Below are 15,043 nucleotides of genomic sequence, written 5' to 3' on the forward strand. Positions count from 1 at the left end.
TCTTTATATAATACAAAATAGTAGACAATATACAAATTATTCAAAATAAGTTTAGTCCAAAGTGTGTTTATTAGGTATATTTGTTTTGGAGAATGCACGTTTAAAACTCAAAAACAATGTTTTGTATTCTAGTCAGACAATATTGAATTTGGAGGACCTTCTGCACAATTAAAAAACACTTGAACGGTTATCATGACCCATCGCAACAGCTTCAAACAGTTAAAAAACACGCTATCATTACAAATACAGTTGAATATGACTTATCATGAATTCTGCAAAAGCTTTGTATTTTAATGGATCAGCAAATGTAAATAAAGAACGCATTTCTTCAAATTCAGAAACGTTTTTAAAGAATATTAACGCCGTCTGGAAATTTCCAAGTATATAGTGTGCTTGTCCCATAAATATCTTCCAATCGAGATGATCAGAATCTCGAGTAAGATAGTTCGTTAGGTCATAAAGATCTTGTAAGGCATATGTTACATCGGTATGTTCATGAAGGTGGTGTAAACACAAAAAACGTAGAAAGAAGCCGTACAGGATCGGCGATTTATGAATTAATGTTCTAATTCGAACTTCCATTTCTAATTCGAATGGATAAATGCACGAAAAAATGGAAAACTCTACATTGTCTGTGAGGTGTCGTTTGCAAACATGAAAAGCGTTCATCAAACCATATGCTATTGCTTCATGTTCGACATTGCTTAAGATACGACCGAAACCAGCATCCATACAATGGAAGGATACTACTTCATTTGAAAGACATTTACTTAATGTCAACACGGTTAAATATAACGAAATCCTGTACTGTTTCATGCAGTAAAAGTAAGTTGCTAGATTAAGCCATCCAGACATTGCATCACACTGCAATCCAATTATGAAATATGGAACTTTATTCCTATGTATTTTATAAAAATATTTATTAGCGAATTCCCATATGTTTGTACCACGACAACTAATATATTTAGCTAACATTGATGTTAAAGTTGAATACAGAAATGTGTGCGATTTCAGTTTGAATGAGGCGATTAGTCTAAATAACATATCTAATGTTGCAACATGTTGTTTAGTTTTAAAGTGACAATTGAAGAAGAAAATTTTGAGCTGCCTATATATTTGTCCTATCTTAGGTATTGCAACGAATTTCCACTGGACAAAGTTTGACTGAAAGAAACTCGACATTGTTCTGGACTGAGTTAAAGAGTATACACCTCTGTCATATAACTCCGATAATAAATTAAGTAGGCTTGATGACTGGACAACAGTTAACTTATTTTTCAAAATATTGTTGTCAATGATGAAATAATGAGGAAGATTCTCGAATTTTATGAAGTAAATCAACTTTTGTATAACACACTGATAACAGAAAATCAGGTTTTCTGGTTTCCAAATCTCTACAGGAAGCTCCTCGGATGCCCATAACACCACTGTTTTCATAAAATAGGAACACAACAAACCTTTACAAGATTTTTGAAAATTAACCACTTCCTTCAATAGGATTTTCATCAACGCATAACAGAGAAGTTGTGTATGAGAAAACGAAAATATAAGCTGTTTCTCTGCAACCGAAAATGAAACTCGCCATTCAATATCTTCGTTTGGTGAATCTTTACAGCCAATTGCTACAAACAAGACACCAAAGTTCTGTATTTTATGTATTAAATTCGGTGAGGGCCATTCACGTTTCCTTAGGATCCATGGTTGTGCCTGCTGTCCAAGACGTGCACCTAAAGCAAAATGCATGATCAATACTTTCATTACGATCTGTTATACATGGTCCATGGATAGAGGCAACAACAGGAAAATTGGATAACCAATACTCTTTCGCGAGTTTGTTTGACAGCAGTAGCTTGTTTCTGTCCTGCTTTATACACCATTCACGAATAAGGGGAGTAATGTAACTAGATGATATCAAACGAACATACCCTGGTGCTGTGTCTTCTGTATGTATTATAAAAGAGTCGGGTAACATGTTATGTATTCGAAGTTCAAAGACGTGTACATATGTTAGCAAAAACATTATATCCAAATCGCTTTCAATAAAATCGAGACCTTCAGCCTTACTTCCACTAGGAATTACATTATTGTTAGGGCAAATATACTCGGACATCGTATAGCAAAGTCTTCTTATTCTTACATCATGTTCGTATCCTAATTTTGAACATAAATAATTGTACAAAGGAACTGACATATTACCATCACCCATTTTTAATTGTAACCGTGAAACAAATCTTCAAAATATTGAATATGAAGTGCAAATCTAACACCATAAATAGCATCACAAGCTTTTTAACGTATGTTAACTTTATATTCAGAAAGAAAGTCAAATCAATTGATATATTTTCCCTTTGAAATTCCTGATTATTTGTCAAAATTTATTTTGATATTAAGAAGACAGCTCTTTCATTTCCTTTACTTTTTTGTTCTTCTTTTCCAAGTCTGCATATGAAGTATCTCGAAATCTGTCAACTCCTGTAAAAATTACCATTCAAGATAAATTACTCTTTCCAAAATAAAATCTTTCTCTTCAATCTTAAAACGAACAATATAAATCATAAAACTGCAAATTAATAAGTGGTCTGTTTTTATCGAGAGGTACAGGGTGATGTTTAATTTTCGTGTAACTGTTTGCATTTTAAATGAATTATTCTTATGGTGAAAGTTTACAAGCATTTAATGTAACTTTGTAGAAAATGCTTCAATTCAAGAACACAAAAATACTGAACGCCGAGAAAAATTCAAAAAGGAATGTCCTAAATCAAATGGCAAATGATATTAACACATTTTAACTAAAACGTAAAAAAAATCAATATAATTTCCTTTATAATTTAACCTTTAATATGTTTCCTCATACGCCGATAAATCATATTAGTTACATAGTATGTAAGTGAATGAATAGGAGATATACGGAGTCAGTAAATTCCATATGATGTGAGAGGCACACTATGTAACGAATTTATCTTACCGACTATCATTATTTTTTTTTACTTTAGACTGGAGTTATATTTGTTTGCTTGCAATCATACCACATATTCTTATTTTCATATAAAAGTGTTCAAGTGTTCAATTTTAAGAATATACTTCCATTGGTCTGCAAAAAAAAATGTCAACAATGAAATTTTATTATGATTAACAACCTTCAGGCTGTGTGACAATGTCTCTTTATTCTAGCATGCCTTCATACTACAAAATGTCAGTCTTTCATTCGGTTCAAATCGACCAATTTTATAGCAATAAACTTATTCATGTTATTATATAAGTTGGCTGTTGATTTGATCTTTTCCTGAATATAAAGACATTAGACAATAAACGTTTAATCCATGTTTTCCATAACTTTTATAAGGTTTATAAATCTTAACTAACTTGCTGCTTATCAACACTAAATTCTTGGAATGCGTATAATTGATTCTAGTCTCTGGTGCATGTTTTTTTTATCTTGTTAATCTAATATTATTTCGATTTTACCTAGCTTTCGGTAACTGCGAGTACTCTCAAATCGTATATTCCTATTAATTTGATCTGTTGGTTCAATTTTTAATGTATTGATGTTATTCAATATTTACTTATTTTGTGTTAATATATCTTGTCTCTTTTGTCTCTTTTTTTTGGTTATGTACCTAGTATTTATTATCAATTCTGTTCTCTCGTCTTATATACACAAAGTTAATTATGTGTTATAATATTTCCGTATTCCATGAACTCCTTACAAACATAATATGAGATTAACCTGTTTACGTTGTTTTATTTAACGACTTTTTGTAAACAGTTATAGTTGTCTTTAGCATATTTGTTTTACAGCTACCTTTTTTTATTATTAATATTGTATTTATATTGTGTCATAGATAAAATTCGTTCAGTTTATGTTTACTTTGTTTTGTTAATATATGTTTTTATTGAGTTTAGCCATTTTAATAGATATATGTTATATGTTATAGTGTGTTTGTCTGTATTATATATTCTTATGTGACATTTCTACTGCATGTTTGGACCAATGTTGACGAATGTTAAAAGGTTTGCAACTGTCCTTAGTAATGAACCTGTTGTTCAGTGGCTGTCACTTGTTGATGTGGTTCATAAGTGTTTCTCTTTTTGTATATAGATTAGACCGTTGGTTTACCGGATGATGGTTTCGCAATATTTTTTGAGGGTCCTTTATAGCTTGCTGTTCATTGTGAGCCAAGGCTCGAGTTGAAGGCCGTGCTTTGGCCTACTAAGTTTTTACAAATTGTAACTTAGATGAAGAGTTGTGTCATTATAACTTGTACCAAATCATCATATGTCTAGTTATTTAAAAAAAAACACGTATCAGCCAAACTAAGGAAGACATATGAGAAACAAGCATTATGTTATTATAAAGTTCACTTGTATTACATGAGTTTAATACATTCCGAAATTCTATGTCTGTCCTCATAAATGTATTTTAAAAAGTAATTTTGCATACGCGTCAAATTCATTGACGTTCAATAGAGCAAACATATTTGTGTTTTAGTAAGTTGCTGTGCATATCAATCATATGATGAATATATGATATTACTCAACTACAGTTAAGAAAGATCTGCTTAAATTACACTACATTAAATAATAAAAAGTACTAACCTTTTTGATACCATATCATGTTCTATGCTTCTTTACGCAACTGTTCGTTCTCGCTTAAGCATCTTTTTGATGTGCTATAGCTCTCTCTATGTCCATGTACTTTTACTTTGGAATCGTGAGGACAAGGTGCTTTCTTAATACGATATTATTACACGGAAATAAAACAATTTTATCCCGGCATCACATTTAATAGTGGAAAATTTATTTTCCCAAATAACGGAAATTAATCAGGAAAGCAAAAGAGGAAATTATATGTAATTGAACTATCAAACTTAACAATATAGAATCTATATCATTAATAGAATAAAAGCATATTTCAGATTAACACCTTGCATAATTAAATGAGGATTAGAAAATCGAAACTGTCAAAAATGTCCAGATATACAGTATGCCAGTTGGAAAATTTTGATTTAATTTCTATATCACATGGTTCATAAGTTTTTCTCGTAATTCGCTTTTGTTATAGATTAGACTTTACACTTGTCATTTATAGGGCTCTCGTTAGCTCATTGTTCGGTGTGAGCTAAGGTTTCGTGTTGAAGACCGTGCTTTGTTAAATTGCCCCTTTTATAATTGTTATACGATGATGAATGATGTACCCATATTTTTACTATTTTATTTATTGTGTTTGTTTATTTAACGCATCAATGTAAATATAACGGAATTTGATGAGACTGTCATTAAAGTGAGAGGGTTAGCGCTATAGAACAACGTTTAATCCACCATTTTGTACATTTGAAAAATCATGTACTAAGTCAGGAATATGACAGTTCTTGTCCAATCGTTTTTGATGCGTTTTGTTATTTAATTTTACCATGTGATTATGGACTTTCTGAATTGAAGTTCAGTATTTTTGTGATTTTACTTTTTTTGACGTATAATGGTTTTAAACTGTGACATGGAAAGAAAGTTGTCTAATTGGCACTCACGCAACATCTTCTTATATCTATGTTTTCTTATAATAGATATGTTAGTATGATTGGCTAACATCAATCTCACGTAATTCTGATATTAAACTTAATTTCAAAATGATATGTAATTTTCGTGATGACAAGAGCTTCCATCAAACAGTGCACAGGTAAATTAAATATTAAGCTTGATAAAAATCGTATTATAAAAGCATGATTGTGTGCATATTTCTATTATTGAAGCGCGGAATTTCATACCAAATTTTCTTCGGTCAACACGTTCACAGGTAAACAAAAAGAAACATTTAATTCTTAAATCGTTAACATTAGTTTTGTGAATACATAAAAAAAATCTTACTTTTTTTTTAGAAGAAGAGCAGCTTTTGTGCATTCTAGCCTTGTTTGTATTGGATCCCAAAGCATCATAAAATGACGTATACAACAACGGTACTTGCGTAAAGGTATTAACCGTACATGGATTCTTAAAAACTTGAAGAAATTCTGGATAACTTTAAAACCCGATTTTTCTCTGAAATTAGTTCTATCAAAACCTTTGATTTTTCAATCATGTAAACATTGTACTACCACTCCGCATGGGAAATTGAAAATCGTATAAGCGACATATTTCACAATGCTTTCACATCAAAATGGTATGCTTACGTTATAAATTCATTTCTTTAAGATACCATACGACTTATTTTGTTAAAAGTAAACAATAAATATATATGCTACACAAAGGAACAAGTGATTAGTACATGTATGCTAGAGTTTCTTATTGATAACATATATTTTGTTGAATTTGGAGGTAGACTTATTCAACACTTTGTCGGCATTCTTGTGGGAACGAACTTTGCGCCTCTCGTTGCCGAACTCCTCTTTTTTAGTGCAATAATTGTAATTTTTTTTGACATTTATAATGCCACTTCAATGACATTCTACAAAGTAAAGACAATGTTAGTCTTGTATGAATTATAATATTAGATCATTTATATAACTCGGAATTGATCATGACGTCCATTATCACTAAACTAGTACACATGTTTGTTTATGGGACGACTGAAGCACGCCTCCGGTTGCGGGATTTTCTCGCTGTGTTGAAAACCTATTGGTTACTTTTGGCTGTTTTCTGCTCTTTGCTTTGGTCTCTAACAGATTCCCCATTTCAATTCTCAATTTTAATTACAACAGATGAGCTATGAAAGTTAGCAAAGTTCCCATTTTTATCATATGTCTTGACTTATCCAATCCAGAAGCACACCTGTGTTGAATGATTGGTCTGTTTTGCTTGGAATGGTGTAAAAAACATATTTATATCTTGTCTTAATGGGACAAACAAATCTGTTTCCTTGTTTGTAAAGAGTGCCACACTCTCTATTTGTTGACAGACCCTTTCAATAATTAATATCCTGAGACGATTGTAGATTACCATATGCAAACTCTTTGACAGCGTCTCTAGTATCATACATGCCCTCATTTTACAAATATTCAACCAATTAGTCGATTCCAGTCGAATATGTCACAGCTAGTACTTATTGTGTTGATGATGAGTCAATGATTTGATTTTTTCCTGAATATTTAGAAGATATATATAAGGATATAAGACACATTATAACGAAAAAATATGAGAAATCAGCATTAGGCAATCATGAAGTTCAAATAGATTCTAAGGAATAGTGTTTTGAGATATATACAAATTCAGAAGTCCAAGTTTTGCTATTGTTAAACATTTAGCCTACGCACCTACGGAACTGACATCTAGACCAAACATTGTCAAACTCAGAGACGTTCATTGAAGCAAACTCATTTACGAATCTTTATATTGCTGTATATATGAAAATAAACTCACCAAAGATGCCAGGATCAACGATTGTCTATTTTTAGCAACGGCAAATTGGAATTTAGAGAGCTTGTACAAAAAATTAATACACTCGTTGGTTGAAATGAATTACTCATAATGATTGTTTATAAAAAAATAAACCTATTGGGAAAACTTGAAATGGGGTTAGAATAAGTAACTCTGATACAATCAGACAAAGATAAAAAAAAAACACATAGGGAATTAATGTTACCCGTTATAAAGAGAATGTTCAGTTTTGGACAAAACTTGCCCAAAAGGAGTAGGTCCGATAAGGGCCAATTTTGGCCTCAAATTTCAGGTTCATCTAACGAAAGTTTATGGACACTTTTTAAACACTTAAGTGTATATTTCAATTGATTCAATTAGTTTATGTGAAATATGTTAACCGATTTAGTCATTAAAAACGCTCTGATTCAAGCTTGAATATGAAAAATCCATCCTATATTCCAACAAGAGCCTGTCACAACGACAGCAAACCGGATTTATTAACATTTACAGTGGAGATCAGTTCTAACCTCTCATTAGAACTGTCAGAATAATCTGTCATAGAACTGTTCTAACCTGTCCTAGAACAGTTCTAGCCAGAACAGTTCTACCCTAGAACTGTTCTAGGTAGAACTGTCAGGATCAGTTCTAGGTAGAACTGACTAAATCAGTTCTAGGTAGACGTGTCAGGATCAGTTCTAGGGTAGAACTGTCTAAAACTGTTCTAGGTAGAACTGACCAAATCAGTTCTAACTGTAGAACTGTCAGCAGAACTGACCAAATCAGTCAGGACTGAAGAACAGTTCTAAATGACGTCACTGCAGAAAGGGCACTTTAGAATTTAGAAGAAAAAATCAGTTCCAATTACTTTACTATATATAATAGCGGATTTTTCTATACTTTTACTGATCAAAATTTACATGTACAAATATCGAAGTGGATAGGAGGTTATCCAACTCATCGGAGAAATATTTTTATAAGATTGCAAATGAAACATCATTGTTTACGTTTCTTCGTTCCCCGTGTTTAACAGTCTCTTCATAAATATAACTCTGCATTTAATTCATGGAAATTTAATCTTAATTTACCTTGTTTGCCTTGGATTTACATTCATGACTTAGGATTCTGTTTTGACAAATGTTCAAACGAAAATTGTACAGTGGATGGATTATGGGATTAATGAAATCAGTGTTGTTAAACGTAAAAAAAACTATGTACATTTGCATTACATGTAGCTCGTTGCCAAACTTATCCATAACGATTATGAATAATATCTGGGAGTCCTGAAAGTCTGAAAAATATACTCGATCTGAACATAAATGAAATATTTGCCACTGGACGTTAGGCTACAAACAAAACCAACCATTGTCCTTCTTCAAATTATATATTAACAGTATAGTCAGTATACTATTCTTAAAAATCCAAGTCCAAGAAGAGAACTTCTCATACATGTACTTTTCATTTTAAAATAAAGTATATGAATCAGTCATGTGAGTGTTGGATTATGCCGTTAAATAGTTTTGTTTAAAAAAAACATCATGAACTACTGACTTAAAAGTCACTTTTGTGACGGTTCAATATTTAATAATTTAAGTTTGGATGTAACGGGTCTTCTGACGTTATTTTGTTATCAACACCTGTAATATCTGTCTAAATATTCATTTTGGTATTTAACCATATTAACCTTTTTGGTTATTAGCTATACTTGTGTAACCGGATGTTGTTAGCTTGTCTGATGTGAACAATAAATGTGATACTTTATTGGCTTTATTAATTTGGTTAAATCCAGTAGTTTGATGACCATCAACAACCAATACATTACAATTTGGCGACGAGGATAATCGAGGATAACAGAAGATGGCAGAAGCACGTCCAATATTGTCTGATGTTGGTTTAATTCCATTTTTTGACGTTGGCAATGACATTAATTCGTTGGGACAAAGATGGACACGCTGGCTTCGATCTTTTAATTTGTATGCAACAGGTAAAGGAGTTGTAGAGGCACAACAGAAAAAAGCATTATTGTTACACAGTGCGGGAATGGAAGTACAAGATGTGTATTATACCCTGGTGGAACGAGACCCGGGTGAACATGAAACAGTGTACGAAGTTACTGTAGAAATTTTGAACAATCACTTTACACCGCAAGTAAATAACTCTTTTCAAAGGAACCAATTCCGGGCAATGGAACAAAAACCCCAAGAAACAATTGAACAATATATAACCAGGTTACGACAAAAGGTAATTTATTGCAATTTTGGTAATGTAGACGAAGCTATTTGCGACCAAGTAATAGACAAATGTAGTTCAAAGAGATTGAGAAGAAAATTATTAGAAAGGCACAATGTTACCTTACATCAATTGCGTGAAACGGCACAGGCAATGGAAGCTGCAGAGAAACAGGCAACTTCGATAGAACAACCAATTGAATCTGTCAACAAAGTTTCAACTTATGCAAGTAAGAAACAAAATCAAAATAAATCAGAGTTTAAACAAATATCATGCTACGCATGTGGGTTTTCTGGACATTACAAAACAGACCCAAAATGCCCAGCAAAAGGGAAGAAATGCAGATTATGCCAAAATGAAGGACATTTTGAAAAATGTTGCAAGTCGAAGAAAAAAAATTCAAAGAATCACTATTCAAGAAAAACAAATGTGCGACATGTTGAGTCTGCAGATGATACATGCAGTGAACCAGATTACGATAACGAAGATGATGATTATGCATTTACAGTACATGGGAATCAAGGCAAAGTCAGCAAATTTACAGTTAATGTTGGAGGTATAGATGTTCCTGTGGTGATTGATTCTGGTGCAACTGTAAACATTATAGATAGGACACTTTGGGAACACTTAAAGAAGAATAAGATTAAGTGTGAGTCTAAGACATCGTCTAAGAATTTGTACGCTTATGGTAGTAATAAGCCACTTACTATAGCAGGCAGTTTTAATTCAAATGTTTGTGTGAACGACCGCTGTGTTTCAGCTGATTTTTTCGTGATTGAGGAAGACGGCCAGGCATTACTTGGACATAAGACGTCAATAGAACTTGGTGTATTGAAAATAGAGACAAATGTTAACACAGTGACTGATAATGTGGTGAAAACTAACTATACAAGTAAATTTCCAAAGGTATTTTCAGGTGTGGGAAAATTAGTAGACTTTCAATTGAAAATTCCTATTGACAAAAGCATTCAACCTGTAATTCAGCCATTACGTCGTATACCGTATCATTTGCGAGGAAAGTTAGAAGAAAAACTGAATGAACTTGTAGAACAGGACATTATTGAAGCTGTTAATGGGCCAAGTCAGTGGACATCGCCAATTGTGGTTGTACCAAAGAAAAATGGTGATATACGCATATGTGTTGACATGAGGCGCGCAAATTTAGCAGTCATGCGTGAAAGATATCCAATTCCAACTGTAGATGAGGTAATTCAAGATTTGAATCAAAGTAAAGTCTTCTCAAAGTTAGATATTAAACTTGCGTACCATCAAATTGAACTGACACTAGAGTTCAGACAGATAACTTGCTTCATGACACATAAAGGAATATTCCGATATAAAAGGCTCATGTTTGGAATAAACTGCGCCCCAGAGATGTATAACAAAGTAATGAGTCAGGTATTTCAAGGACTTGAAGGAGTAAGAAACATTTTTGATGATGTTGTTGTGTATGGCTCTACTTCTAATGAGCATAATGAGACACTCGATGCTGTTCTTCAAAGATTAGAGGAAAGAGGACTGACACTTAATATTGACAAGTGTAAATTCAACATGGCAAACATTGAGTTTATGGGTCACATGTTATCAGAACATGGGATTGGTGTGTCTCAGTCTAAAGTTGAAGCAATTGTAAATGCTAGAAGGCCAGAATCAGTTTCTGAGATCAGGAGTTTTCTAGGGTTAGTTAATTTTGTTGGTCGTTTCATACCAAATCTAGCAACTGTAGCAGAACCACTACACCGCTTGCTCCACAAAGAGACAAAATTTCAATGGGGACCAGAACAAAATGATTCTTACGAAAAATTGAAAAAAGGTCTGGTGGTTGCGTCTAATTTAAGCTATTTCAGCTTAAAAGCGAAAACTCAAGTAATTGCAGATGCCAGCCCTGTCGGCTTAGGTGCTGTTCTAGTACAGAAACAGAATGACGAGTACAAAGTCATATGCTATGCAAGCAGAAGTCTCACAACTATCGAAAGGAAGTATTCACAAACTGAAAAAGAGGCGTTGGGGTTAGTATGGGCCTGTGAAAGGTTCCACATGTATTTACTGGGTCATGATTTTGAGTTGCTAACAGACCATCGTCCATTGGAATTTATATTCTCGCCTAAGTCTAAACCATGTGCTCGAGTTGAAAGGTGGATGCTTAGAATGCAACCTTTTAAATATGTTGTGAAATATATTCCAGGATCAAAGAATATTGCAGATTCTCTATCCCGGTTATTAGTGGTACCGAAAAATGAATCAAAACAAGGAGAAATAAATCAAGCTGAGGAGTATATACGTTTTGTTGCATCTGAATCTACACCAAACGCTGTAAAGATTGAAGATGTGGATAAAATGTCACTTAATGACAAAGAATTACAAAATATTAGAAATTGTTTGTTAAATGGAAGATGGCAAGATTTGCTAAACAAACAGTATTTAACAGTGAAACAGGAACTTAGTTCTATAGGTCATATTGTTCTTCGTGGAACAAGACTAATTATACCGACTGAATTGAGGAATCAGATACTGAAGTTAGGACATGAGGGACATCCTGGAATTGTTTTAATGAAACAAAGATTAAGATCAAAAGTTTGGTGGCCAAACATGGACAAGAGTATTGAAGAGTATTGTAAGTCTTGTTATGGGTGCCAGCTTGTCGCAAACCCAGAGAAACCAGAACCGATGATACGAACGTCACTTCCGTCTAAACCGTGGGAACAGATATCAGCAGATTTTTTAGGACCGTTACCGTCTGGAGAATATCTATTTACCGTTGTTGACTACTATTCAAGATGGTTGGAAGTGACAATTATGAGTAAAAGTACAAGCGCAGACCGTGTAATTGATGCTCTGGACAAAATGTTTACTATACATGGTTTACCTATTTCAATCGCAACTGACAATGGACCTCAATTTATTAGTGACACTTTTAAAACATACTTGGATCAAAATGGTATAGTGCATAGAAGAATTACACCCTTATGGCCAGCTGCCAACGGGGAAATAGAGCGTCAGAACCGTTCATTGCTAAAGCGCATGCGTATTGCAAATGCTGAGAAAAAGAACTTGAGTACTGAAATACAAACGTATTTGAAGATGTACAGGTCAACACCTCATTGTACTACAGGTGTAAGCCCAGCTGAATTGTTATTTAATAGAACGCTTCGCACAAAACTACCTGATATTCAGATCCGTTCACATGACGACACTGAAGTGCGTGACCGAGATAGTCAAAGGAAGGAGAAAGGAAAACTATATGCGGACACAAGAAGGAATGCGACAACAAATGATTTGAAAGCAGGAGATTCTGTTTTAGTGAAACAAAATAGAGGAAATAAATTGTCTACAACCTTCAATCCGAAACCATTCACACTGCTGGAAAAGCATGGAAATAGTGTCGTTGTTCAAAATGATGATGGTGATACATATAAGAGAAATGTCACACATATCAAAAGATTCATTGAAAGGAAATCTAGTGAAAATCAAAATGTCAATAGTGAAAATGTCAATAGTGAAAATCAAAATGTCAATAGTGAAAATCAAAATGTCAGTAGTGAAAATCAAAATGTCAATAGTGAAAATCAAAATGTCAATAGTGAAAATCAAAATGTCTATAGTGACAATCAAAATGTCTATAGTGAAGTTCAAAATCAAAATATATCTAGTGAAAATCAAAATGTGTTAAAAGGAAATCAGAATGGTGGAATTAATGATAAAGCTCAGTCTAACAAATTGATGAAATCCGTCCCAAGTCTAGAGCCGTCCAAACCGACTAGACCAACTCGTGACCGGAAACTACCATCCAGATACAAAGATTTTTTTTTAAGCAATTGAGACAATTGTCTACTTGAGTTTATAGACAGTTAATTTAGATGACAATTTTTTATTGTTTTTTGTTAAATCAAATTCTAGTCAAGAATTTAGTATTATGAACTTTAAAGTATTTTCATACATTTACAGTATTTTACTTGATACTCAGGTTAATCATGTTAATTTTGATTTTTTTTTAAAAGACAATTTTCAGTAAAAATTTTGCTGGTTAAGTTTTGAAAGATTACTTAAAAGCTGAAGAGAATTTAGAAATTCAAAGAAAAGGGAATACAGATTTTTTTTTAGTAAAAGGGGAGAAATGTAATATCTGTCTAAATATTCATTTTGGTATTTAACCATATTAACCTTTTTGGTTATTAGCTATACTTGTGTAACCGGATGTTGTTAGCTTGTCTGATGTGAACAATAAATGTGATACTTTATTGGCTTTATTAATTTGGTTAAATCCAGTAGTTTGATGACCATCAACAACCAATACATTACAACACCCATAGACATAAGTTAGTCATGTGAACGTAACATCATCAACGTTTTTTTATGGTTTGCCAAGGTTTAAACATTTTGTTAAAATGAAATTTAGAATTAAATTATAAGAAATGACTGTAATATTTTTTCTGTCTATTATATTATACATGATATATATAACGTAAAAAATGTGGTGCACACTGTTAAAAAACCCTCTACGTGCATTTATCAGTGTGCACCAAATTTTTTATGTTTTTTCTTCATAGACAGAAAAAATATTACAGTCATTCCTTAAATAGTAATATTATCGATACAGAGAGGAAATAATGGCGCTCTGATGTGGATAAAATTTGGTGTCCTCTTTATCATACAATATCTGTCCTGACTTAGAAATTTTATTGGTTAACAATGAAGCCATATATATTTACTTGATAAAGAATATATAGATATAGGAAGATCATGAAGATGTGGTGTTAGTGCCAATGAGACAACTCTCCATCCAAATAACAATTTAAAAATAAGTAAACCATTATAGGTCAATGTACGCCCTTCAACACTGAGCCTTGACTCACACCGAACAACAAGCTATAAAAGGTCCCATATGTTCAGTTTTGGTTGATGCGGTTAAATAATTTTGTTATTAAAACGACTCAGTCTGATATATCGAAACTTCTGAAATTCAATATTTTGAATAAAAAGAGGACACGCTGTCATTTGAATTATACAATCCATCGTGATCCGTTGCTGTCTGCTCTATGGTTGGGTTGTTGTTGCCCAGACACATATTTTTGTTCCATGAGTCAGTCTGAGGTATGAAAACTAGCTGATGTTTGTTTCTGATGCGATATTTTGAATAAAAGTAGGAAATAATGGCACTCTCAATCAATGCGAATTTTTTTTTGTGGTTGTTGATTTCCAATATTGCAGTTATTTATAAACTACAGTCCCTCTTGACCTAAAATTATAACTGATGTACTGTCCAACTATATAGACTTGCATAAACAAAAAGAAAATATGGTCATTTTTGGTTGATGCGGTCAAACGAATTTATTACACAACTCAGTCTGAAGTATGAAAACTACTGATATTTGTTTACGATTCAATACTTTGAATAAAAAGAGGATATGCTGGCACTATAAATTCATGCAAACAAAATTTTGAAGTCATTGTTTTCCAATATTGCTGT

At 32.8% G+C, this 15,043-nt stretch overlaps 1 protein-coding gene across 1 annotated transcript; it reads left to right on the forward strand.

The window, feature by feature from the left end:
• Positions 1–9,204: 9,204 nt before the first annotated feature.
• On the forward strand, positions 9,205–13,545 carry LOC134684401 (uncharacterized protein K02A2.6-like). Its single transcript, XM_063543685.1, has 3 exons — positions 9,205–9,805; positions 10,028–13,093; positions 13,541–13,545. Exons 1-3 carry the CDS (start codon positions 9,205–9,207, stop codon positions 13,543–13,545), a joined length of 3,672 nt encoding a protein of 1,223 aa, XP_063399755.1.
• Positions 13,546–15,043: the final 1,498 nt, after the last annotated feature.

Source organism: Mytilus trossulus, chromosome 9, assembly GCF_036588685.1.
Source record: "Mytilus trossulus isolate FHL-02 chromosome 9, PNRI_Mtr1.1.1.hap1, whole genome shotgun sequence".
Classification (NCBI taxonomy): Eukaryota; Metazoa; Mollusca; class Bivalvia; order Mytilida; family Mytilidae; genus Mytilus; species Mytilus trossulus.